General features: G+C 44.8%; 1 protein-coding gene across 1 annotated transcript; it reads right to left on the bottom strand.

Annotated features, from left to right (window-relative positions):
* Nucleotides 1-1,242: 1,242 nt before the first annotated feature.
* Nucleotides 1,243-10,248, bottom strand: CKAP4 (cytoskeleton associated protein 4). The gene is given in 5 exon segments (XM_064702531.1): nt 1,243-4,304; nt 9,161-9,631; nt 9,633-9,853; nt 9,856-9,911; nt 9,913-10,248. Coding segments are annotated over 5 exon segments (2,208 nt in total). The 5' UTR covers nt 10,041-10,248; the 3' UTR covers nt 1,243-2,972.
* Nucleotides 10,249-11,571: the final 1,323 nt, after the last annotated feature.

The following is an 11,571-nucleotide window of genomic DNA, read 5'->3' as shown; positions in this document are numbered from 1 at the left end:
CAAGAGTGATCAAGTCCACAATGCCTCAGTGTAATGGTTTCTCCATTTATGAAAGCCAAAAATGAAGGCAAGTGTTAATGAACAGGCCTGATCAATGTGCCATCAATCAGGTAAGACAAATTGAAATTTGTTACTATAACAGTATGTTACTGATGAACTCCCAGTAGTATAAGGAATGCTGACAACACAGTCTGTCTTGCTTAAGACCTTCTTTACTGCTTTATTACAAAGTTGAAGAATGACAGTAAGAAGCAGAATTAGGGCTGTATGTGGTCTATGAGCATTTATAAGGAAATTAGGAAATGTTTATATTGGATGAAAATGTCAAACCAGACAAAAGTTTAGCCACCAGTCTGCCAAGGGATCCTTGTCTCTGTGCCTCTGCCTTCATTTCATTATTTACAGAGAATTATTATTCTCATTTAGTGAGATAAATAATTTCAATAGCTTGCCATAAAAACTCAGTACTAGAAGTGTAATTAGTAATTCTTTCTTTAATCTTTGAGATCAAATACAGCCCAGCTGCACTGCTGGCTTTAGCAGCCTAAGTTCCAACATCATGCAGCTACTGTACAGTCACTGCATGCTGTCAGCCAGCTTACTGCAAACTTGGGGTTATCTCAAATATCTTCACATAGAAGGGCTTGGGTGCTCACCTGCTTTGTCAAGCACACGTAGTTTAATTAAAGACTTATTACCTATTTCGGTGACTTTGGCCTCAAGAATTGCGCGGATATCATAATGCCTAGACTCCTGAAATTACCCTTTCCCAAAATTTTGAAAGGCAGACATCCATCATGAGAATGGTATCAGTTGATGAGCCCTACAATCCAGCATTCTGAGCTAAGCAAAAGGAGCAGCCACTGTGGAAATATCACACAGGTTCTTTCTGAACATTATTTCTGTCCTACAAGCTCTGGGCATTCAGGAAGTCTTAGAGAGGCCTTGCTGGCAGTGTCTGGCATAGAACTCATTCAAGGCACAGATCGGGTATTTCACACTTTATGATCACCTTCTTGGGCTCCTGAGTCTGCTTGTCAGCAGCAACACCTTGATGTGACTCAAACCCTGCTTCCAAAAGCTGGCTTTTAATCACAGCAAGCAAAAGTGCCTCAACATTTCCCTGTGGGAGCTGAGAACAGGTACAGGGCTGCAGCACACCTGGTGCTTCCCCAAGCCCTTCCTTCTACCCCACCGGAAGCACCCTGGGAAACACAACAATAAGCAAGCAGCAATCAAAAAAAAGGTGCAAAGAATATTCCAAATGTTTATTATGTATTAAAAATACTGAAAATAAGCCATACAGTTCATTTCACAGTAACCTAAACAACATTGTTCAAGAACTTGAGAAGTCAACAAAGAACAGTGCAGTTCCAACAGTGACAACAGTGACCTTAATGCCATGGCTCCCTTTTCTCTGACAGCAGTTCTTTCCTGTTTACAGTGGGAACAACACTGGATATGGTTCAGTATCCTATTTACCTAGGAGAACTCCTTTTCACCTGTGCTGTTCCCACTTCTGAGAGATGCTATTCCAAGGAATTTTTCATCTAACACAGTCAAGGATCTGTCTGATCCAAGCTGAGTTGAACATGATGCCCATGGCCTATTTCCAAGGTAACTACATGGCAGACTTCTTTACCAATTATTTGGATAAAGTTCAAAAGGAAACTTGAAAAGGAGGGATATTAGAAATCCTTTCCTAAAAGAGAGAAAACCAAAGAAGCTCCACAAGAAAATGGGTTTTAAAAGATCATCTATAGAATTATGACACTTTTTCCTCACTCTCCTAGACCAGGTCTCTTAGAAGGATCCTTTGCTACCAATGCCTCAGCCAGACACCTGGTGACAAAAATAGTAACAAGAATCAGGCACCAAGTCCTGAATACATAACAAGAGTTCAGGTCACAGTCATCTGTGTGAAAACCTGGAAATGTATATTCCATAGAAGCAATTCTGCTGATTTCATGGTGATTTTCCCTCTTGTGTGTTTTGGAGTGTATTATTGCTGTTGTTGGCATGCTTGTTATATATGGAACACAACAGGTGCAATTTTGGTTCTCCTCTTCTCTCAAATTTGTGATGATTTTTATAGAAAAATCCCTTATCAAAGACCAAAATAGATCTTTCCAAGGAAGACACCCTAATCATGTAAACAGCCTAAAAACATGACAAAAATATTACTGTACCCTCTTGAAATTAATCCCATCCTTCAGATGGGATCTTCTGCACTTAAGCACTGATCTTCTGCACCAACAGCTGAAGATGCTGGCAATTAAGCCTGTGATCATAAAGAATGAATCTCCTAGGCCTTAGCCCCAGGCAGTGTCACTGATCTCAGACCTTGTTAGTTCCTTGGTACAGACTAAGGTCTCACAGAAATACACTACAGCTCAGCTGATCCTTGGTGAACTGACCACATGTCTGAGTCCCAAACTGCAGAAACAGATGAGATGCTGCACACCTGCTCCACTCTTCAGTTCACCACAGTGAACAGTTTAGGAATAGCGTGTACCTTTGTTTCTTGAACCAAAACATCCCAGTAAAATCCTCCGTGAGTGCAGCAGTATGTTTTGGGTACCAGAACAGCCGTAGCCCTTCTGTGTGGGATATCTAGTGTCAGTGTGAAATACCTTCATGCCATTAAATATGTGCCCATGCTAACGAGGCTGTAGTTACACCACTACACTTAATAGTGGTACAACTTCATAGAGAAGATGAGCCCTTAAGAAACTCAACCCCCAACTAAACTTGTATTTTCTTAAAACAAAATTTAGGGGAAAGAAAAAAACAATAAAAAACTCCAAAAACACTACACGGAAAAGAAATGAAGGAAATAAGCATAACTGTCTCTATTATTAAAGTATTCTTATTCTCTTTGGAGGTATCAAATTTATTTTTAAAAGAGTAAAAAACAGGGCATACAAAAGCTACTCTCCTCAACCCATTATTTGCCCAAGGAGCACCACTGCCTAAATATTTTCATGTATTTTTTCTACTTTCACAAACAACCTTTCCAGATCATTCCTCAGGTCATCTACTGAGCTCTTCACAGACTCCAAGCTGTTCTCATTATTTTCAATTTTCACTGAATAGGCGACTAAACTATCCACTGCAGTTCTTAGCATTTTCAAATCAGAATCGACCTGGCTAACAAAAGATCTCAGTTCATCTACAGAGCCTTCCATAGAAGAAAACTTTTCAAGGTAACCTTGAGGATGTGTCTGACCTGCCTGAAGATTTCCTTGATCCAACAAAGTACTAATTTGCTTCTGAACATCCTGGAGAGCACCAGAGGATGGCAAGTCACTGATGCTTCTCTTTAAGTCTTCCATGTCATTGTACAGTGAAGTCTGTGCCTCACCAAGATTTTTCAGAACATCTGTGACTGAAGTTGCATCTGTATTTGAGAGTCCCTGAAGAGTGGTAATGCTTTGTTCTAGGACACTGAGCTTATTCTCATACTCTGCCTCCTTAGAAAGGAAAGATTCCAACTTTTCACTGTTTTGAGCAGCAACAGATGCTAGAGACTCTAGGCTGTCTTCTATGTGCCTCAATCGAGACTCCAGTCCTTCACTGTTCTTCCCAAAAGTTTCTAATGCTTTTCTGAAGAGTTCATTATCTTCCCATTTGTTGAGGTTGGCTTTAACTTGTAGTAAATCTTCATCAAGTCTTTTAATGTCACTAGGGAGCTGCCTAATAGAATCCTCAGCTCTCAGAACTTTCTCTTGTAAAGCTTTTAATGAAAGGTGTTCAGTGTCCGCAGCCTCTTTGAACTTCTCATGTTGCTGTTTGAGGTTGACTAACTCTTTCACTTCAGTGTACACATCAGACTCCATGGAGTCTATTGTACTCTTCAAGGTCTCTATGTCCTTTTCTTTCATTTTCATGGATGCTTGCATCTCATCAAAAGCATCTTTCAGCACCTTAATTTCATGTTTATACACATCTGCCTGTTCTAGTGAACCAACCTTTGCTTTCATATTGTTGATTTCATCTTGGCTCCGTTGCTGGACTTCAGTGAATACAGCAATGTTATCATTTATAGACTTGGTCAGCTCTGTTAGTCTCTCTTCCACTGTGTTTTCCAGAGATGTGAAGTCTCGTTCCCTTGCATCTTTCACCATGTGAATGCCATCAGACAAGTCTTTCAAAATTTCATTCTGCAGCTTCTCAAGCACTTCACTGATCCGGTTTATTTCACTCTCCCCTTGTTTAACAGCCTTCTCGCTCACCTCCTGCTTCTGCTGAACAATTTTCATCATGGATTCAAATTCTCCAAATGTGGTTTGAAGAGAACGTACCTAGGCCAGAAATACACATAGTTAATACCAGTAATTTCACCCTTTTTGTCCAAAATCCTTATAATCCTTGTTACTAGACAAAATGATTGCATTGCAATCCTTCATGCCCCATACCTCAAGTCACCTCGTGGCATACAGATATGGGAGGCACAAAAAAACCAGCATCTTCAGCCTTACAGCTCTGTTGTACATACACCATCTGTTAAGGGTCCTTGGCCTCAATGACCTGCCACGCATGACCCCGGAAATATGTGGCAGTGAGAAAGGAACCCAGGTCTCCAGAGTCTCCATGCAGACCCCTGAAACCATCCCTCCCATATAGGATTCTTGGTTCTAAAGACCACAAGTCTTTAGAAAAAGAAGGGGGGGGGGAACGACTCAAACCAAAAGAATAACTGACAACAGCTTCTCAATACAGAAAAGCTAGAATTATATTTTATCAGGCATGAATACCAAAGAACAATTCCTGATCATTAAAAAGAAGTTTTGCAGTAGACGAGGAAAAGTTAGAGGGAGAGGGGAGCTGGGATGGGCCAAGGAATGATAGAAGTAATGATATTTTGCTGCTCCTAGACACCAACAGAAACACAAGAGATTTTTTGTTGACCATTTTTTAAGATTAGAAAAAAAATTAGGAAGTCTTTAATGTTCTAAATAGTTAGCAGCTTGTTTTTCCCACTCCTGCATACACCCACACAACTGCAGTGAGCAGGTCTCATGTATGTACACACAAAGAACAAAAGCAGAGCAGCTGCCAAGAGCCTGCCTTGCATCTAGCTCAGGTTAACAGAAAGTTCCTACCACTACATCAGGCACACTATTAAACTTCCCAATTACAAAAATTACCTTTACAGCTGGTTTTAGTAGCAGCCAGAGGGAAAAGGTCAAGGGGCAAGTGGCCGCCACATTTGTTTACTCTCACATTTAAAGGTAAGATCCAGGCCAGGGAAGGACATGTTATTTAATTTTGAGGCCAAGCAGAGCATCAGTCTTAAGACTGCGGAGAAATCTTTTTGTGCATGTGGGGGCTGTACTTTCTTAAACTTAGTAAAGCAATGTAAGAACTCCTATTGTCTGCAAGAGGAATCCATCACACAGAAAATACCTCAAGGCTTTGGCAGGATGGCAAGTGCTGAGTAATGCAAGTTGCCCTGCCTTACACTACTCCCTGTGTCTGAGGGGTATATTAATCAGCCATGCCACATGGCCTGCCATGTTTACTGATTAGATACACAGCTGGAGGGGTGGTTTTATTCTATAAATAAAAAAGAAGTATATTTTACATGGTTTTAGAAAGAAAAACACAGAGCTGCCTTTTTTTTTCTTTTCAACTGAAGAAGGCTCCAGCAGTTCCCTGACTCAGAACCTAGATGTTATTTTGTTATTTTGTTATTTTCTAAAGACCTAACAGACGTCTTCATTAGAAATTAAGTTATTTCTATGTATTTTTGCAGATCCCTGGCCAAATCCTCCTTAGTTTTCATGAAAGTCTATACTGTGCATTGATTGTAGAGTTTGGCCATGAGACTTGCCTTTGCTTTGACAGATCACTGCTGTTTGAACAATAACCACTAAGATGACTTCTTTTCTCCCTCTTCAGTAAAAGGGTTTCTAATGCCCCTACATTCCTGTAGGGGAATACAACTGTATTCTCTAGTGCTTCCATAGAAAATTAGAAATGAGCTAAGGGGAAGGGGTCGAAAAAGTAATACTGCCATACACACTGCAGCTGAGCACTAGTCATTTGACTGACTTACCAACCTCATTTTCATTTGTCTTAGCTGTCATTCATTCTGATTATTTCCATAGAGAGCAGAGAGCTTTTTCTGTATCACTATAAATGGAGGTCAGAAATCTAACAGGATAACACAGGAAAGTTCTCCTCCCTCTCCTATTACAGTGACACATTTCAACCAAATCACCGAATTCATATTTGCAAGTAACTGTCTTTTTAGTCTAAGAAATCAGAAATAGCCAGAACTCTCTAGAGGGCTGGGTCTCCTCTGCCATTCTATGACTTACAAAGATGGAACCCACTTCACACAGTGAAGTACTTTATAGCTGCTCCTCCACTGCATTCAGGCAATGTTCATGGTTTAAGTTGAAGCTATTCGCCATCTGGGCCAGCCACTTGAAGAACAGAGAGCTCTGGTATAATAACATGGACTGGGGTCTTCAAAATATACCAGCTTCTAATCAGATTGGTCCTAACCGAGAGCCACCAGGGCTCAAAACAATACCCTTGAACAAGAGGGGTAGAAACTCACAGCTTCAAAGCAGTTGGTCTGTGCGTGAACCTTCATGTGAGTTTGGTGTTTTGGGGTACATGGCTGTTAAGATTTGAAGCCATAACCTTTGAAAGATTTAACATCACAAATAGTACATAAAAATGTATCTTCAGCCAATGACTACTGTTTTCCCTAACTGGTCATACGAGCCTGTGTTTAAACACCAAATGACCTTGGCCTCTCTGAGAATGGTACTATGTTAAAGACTAAACGTTCTCATCATTTCCTTTCTCCTCGATGCAGATGAGTTTATACAATGCTTACTCCTGTGTATTAACGCTTGTGTAGAATAACTCTCTAAGCCACAGAAAAGTTTATCTAGCAAAATATTAGAAGTTTGAAGCTTAATAATGGAGCTCCGTGCATTGTGTTTTAAGGCTTAAAAGTAGGTATTGTATTTGAAATAAGCAGGCATTGTTTTAACCAAAGGTACGTGTGCTTACAGTGATTGGATAGAACTACTGTCAATATGCTTTTGCTTTGTGTGATTGGTCAAAAAACTTATAAAGTAAGTTGTAACATTAAGTTCTTGGTCTGCTGCCTGGGATGCGAGCTGATGGCATCTTCCCATTGTCATAACCATGTAATGAGACTGATGCTGAAAAATAAAACAGCTCAAGGCACGTTCCACAGCAGTCCCGTCCCGTTTGTACATATACCCCCAGCCGGCGATAAATCCTCGATGCAGATGAGTTTATATAATGCTTACTCCTGACAGAAGCTCTCTGCAGTCAGATGAAGGGCGAAGCTACACAGCTTTGGCACTCTGCAAGAACAACACAGGATCCTACACCTTTGTGAAGCAGTGAAATACAGCGAATTCCTGTGTCACCAAACCACAGCAACCAAAACTTCCATGGGTTACATCGAAACCCTGTGATCTCTTTCTACCACCTTTAACAGCCATCTGCTATACAAAGGCAAGTAAGTTTCAGTTGTCTTTGAAACCAACTATTTATAAACTTCTGTTATATGCTCATCTCCTAGAATATGTGACACGTACTTATGCTTTTCTGCAATGACATGGAGATGGGAGACTGCAAATTGTCCATATTCCTTTGATTAGAGGGGCTTACACACTGCATGTACATCTACATTCTACACTCATGTATTATAGTTTTACATCTTTCTATTTCAGTTTCTTCCTTCTTACAGTCTACAAAAATGGCTTAAAAACCAGTAAAAAGCAACACCCTTTGCTAGTTCAAATCATTGTCCTGTCATCAGTGAATCAAGCCCCCCAGATTTAAAACTAGATTCAGACGCAGCCCTATAGCCCTGAAGTTTACAACTCCTCTCTCCTGCTGACATGAATTTTCCTTTTCCTTCTTTTTGTATGGGACAGGAAACTCCAAGACTGATGATATAATGTCCACATGTGAAGGCCACTGTGTTTCTGGAAGCACTGAACAGCCAGAAGATCTCTGCCAGTGCCTGTCCCCTCTTTGCCAGCCCAGGCCCAAGCTTGCAAGGAATACAGGGAATCTGAATGGTCTGCCATGCAGAAAGCAGTCAAGATGAGACAAGAATTTCCTTTTCCTTGATCTGCGTCAGTCATAACTTTACACACTGTCTTCCAGCCACTTAACCTATTCCTGGGAAACAAGTTTAATTGTATGTTGATGACATGCAATCACAGATGCCATTTTTAAAGGGTATAGGCACCCTAGGATGTATCCAAGTGAACAGTGCTATTTGTGAAGCTATAGCTGGGAGGCTAATAAGGGCCTGAGTGAAAAAAATGAGGGAAATAAGCATTTATTTCACTTCACTTGAGCCACCTTCTGTGCCAGCAACTTCACAGCTTTTGGTCCTGGACTGCCACTGCGAGTCTCACTCCCTTGACCAGAGACTGCAGCAGGAACGTGGGAGGCAGGGTACTGCAGCACTGTTTCTGGCACAGCCTCTGTTGTTCGGAGAAGCTCACATGAGTTTTGTTTTCTAGAGTGTGGGGACGCTAAGGCAGGATCCTGCCTGCGCTGCCACCCAGTGTCCCTCGGCGTGCACATCTGCCTACTCGACAGGCAGCGACGAGCAGTTCGTTCGCCCCGCTAGGTTAAGTGATTTGCGGGCCTCGAAGATACAGAATTACGGGCAGCAAGCTCCTTCGGAACGGCGGGTCCGCACCGCTGTCAACACCTAATGCAGCGTGCGGGCTGCATTCCATAAAATGGCTTCGGGCACAGGCCCTGGAAAGGCGAGCTGGGGACTGGGGCCACCGCCGCGGGGTCCCGTCCCGCCCAGCTCTACGCTGCCTGGCAGAGATTTCTCGCTGCTCCAGGGCCACGTTTGCAGGCACGGGGAATACCGCGGCCCTGACTCCATCTGCCTCTCTAATGCCATGAAAGCATCTTTGAGGCAGCACGGAAGAGGAGGGGAAGGCAACGGGATACGTTCGCTTTCCCGCAAGACAGGCCACCCGACAGCTACCCAGCTCCTTATTTAAGGGGCGAATCCCGGCGCCCGTCCCCCTGCATGGGCGGCTGCTGCTTCCCGCCCCGCCGAGCAGCAACGAGCGCCCGGCGGTGCCCAGCCCACCCGCCCCCGGCGGTGCCGGTGCCCCGCTACCTTCTGCACCACGGTGTCCAGGGTGGCGGCCAGCTCCTGCCGCTGCCGGCCGGAGGCCTCAACCTCCCGGGCGCTCCGCCCGACCTCCTCCTGCAGTTGCAGCACGTACCAGCCGGCGGGCAGCGCGGCGCCCAGCACCACCACGGCGCCCAGCAGCATCGCCCAGCCGCGGCGGGGGCCGGCACCAGAGCGGCCCCCCCCGCCGGCCCTGCCGCCCCGGCCGTGCCCCGCCGCCGCTGGCTTCTTCGCTGGCGGCTCCTCGCCTGCGCCGAGCTGCACGCTCTTCTCGTTAGCGGCGGGCGGGCTGACCCCCTTAGAGCCCCGGTGCTTGGCGGCCGACATAGCGGAACGCCGCCGCCGTCGTACGCTGAGCAGGAGCAGCGGGAGTGGGCGAAGGAGAGAGGGAGGGAGGATGGAGGGAAGGCGGAGGCGCCGGCCCGGGCCGCGCCAGGCTCCCCGCCCCGCCCCGCCCCGCCCCGGGGAGCCGCCACGCACACGGGGATGGGCTCCGTCCCTGCCGGGAGGCAGACGTGGCGTACAGGGCCCAGCCCCATCCCCAGGGGAGCAATGGGACCGGGAAGCGACGGGCGGGGCGGAGAGGAAGCGCCGGCCCAGCCTCGCGACGACAGACCCTCTCCCGACCCGGTGTGGAGCGGAGGGAGCGCTCGGAGCGCTTTCCACCCCCGTAGCCCCCGCGCCGGGCGTCCCCCAGCCCAGACCGGTCCTTCTGCCAGTTTTTGGTCCCCCTCGTAGGTAGAACGCAGCGGAATTCTGCCTCATGCAACTGCTGCTTTGATTACTTGTGATTTTTGCTGGAATATCCGCAGCAAGCTCTGGAATGACTGAGAGAAAGGTGTGGAGAGAAAGTTATTTTCTCCATCTGCAACCCCTCTCCCCAACCCGTTTCTAGTGCCTATAGAGCTTAGACGTGACATCGGGCTGGTCCCGGGGGACCCAACAGCTGCTGCCCTGGCTGGCAGGAGTGCTCCAGGCCCCAGACAAGCCCCTCTCAGGTCACGGACGGCGTTGTCCGAGATGGACAGACCGAGAGCTCTGCACCGAGTCTGCCCGCAGAGCTTTTCCGCTCCGAGCATGCTTCTTTGCGTCCCCACGCCATCACGAGCCTGCTGCCTTCATCTTCCTCACAAGAGCGAATCTCGGCACAGGACAGTTAAGGAAATGCTGAGCAGGCCTTCTCTGTGCCACGGGCTCCAGCTGCAGCTTGAGGCACTGAATGTATCTGTTTCTCTACTTGATTACAGCAAGAAATTAAATCAAATTTTGTCTTGAAAGTAGTTTTCTTTTCTTGGTCTTTCCTTTGGTTACAGTATATTCTTCCTTTACAAATATATATTTATATATACATTAAAAATAAATTTTATGTTGAGTATTTGTTAGAAACAGTGGATCGTAAAATCATCTGGATCACAGCCCCTGATGTCAATCTGTCAAATACAGTTCCACCTCTGCCAAGGCTTAGGATGAACTGAACTGTTTAGTCAATAATGATGTTCTAGTAACTACCAAAATGGGTGATAAGAGGAAAATTTTTAGTGAATTGACTCAGGCATTTTGTTATCACAATTCTGTCAAATGCACAGACCTGAGACGATGTTAGTGTGACTGCAGGCTATGAGCACCACAAGAGAAGTTACTGCCCTGACCCTAGCAAGTAACAGAGAGCTTCCATGGGGTCAGGAGGTTGTCTTAAATATATATTAGAGGTGGCAGGTGAGAAACCCTCTGAATAATCTGTCTTCCTCAATACAATGAGAGTAGAAATCTTCAGCAGCAAACAAAGCACCCTGGGAAAGCTACAACAGCAATTTCCACCGTGAACATCTAGCCACAGCCTTAGTTCTCTCACACTTTATGAGAAGGGGATATCAGGTTTCTATTTAGTAAAGGCCCAGAAAAGCTAGGATTTGTAGCAGTACCCTAAGAGCCAGAATTTTAGCTCTGAAGCCGGTTAGTTCAGAGTTTACTATAAGAACTGAGCCATATGGACTTCGCCAAAGAGAATAATCAAGAGGACCATCAATGTTAAGTATCAAGGGATCTAAATCTGTTTCAGGGAGTAAGGTAGCATAGGTAACTGTCACTATTTCTGCTTCTTTTGCTTGGTAGTGTCAAGGAAAGCGTTAGCAATGTACTACTTAAAGATTTTTCTCACCATGGAACCAATTCAAACTATTTCTGACCAAGAGTACCATTCTACAAATAGATTTTTGTTGTATTTGACACTGTGGGTCAAACTCTTATTTCCTTTGTACAGAAAGACCAATTAATAGTGCTGAGGGGAGTAGGCATTAGGAATTTGCCAAGTTGGTAAAGTTGCTAGACAGTGCAGACTGATGTGTTTGGGGAAGCTACTGACGTAACATTTTCTCTCAGAAATGTCAATATTCTGC

This window comes from Zonotrichia leucophrys, chromosome 1A, assembly GCF_028769735.1.
Source record: "Zonotrichia leucophrys gambelii isolate GWCS_2022_RI chromosome 1A, RI_Zleu_2.0, whole genome shotgun sequence".
Lineage (NCBI taxonomy): Eukaryota > Metazoa > Chordata > Aves > Passeriformes > Passerellidae > Zonotrichia > Zonotrichia leucophrys.
The sequence above is the reverse complement of the archived record's forward strand: the minus strand, read 5'-3'. Positions and strand labels throughout refer to the sequence as shown.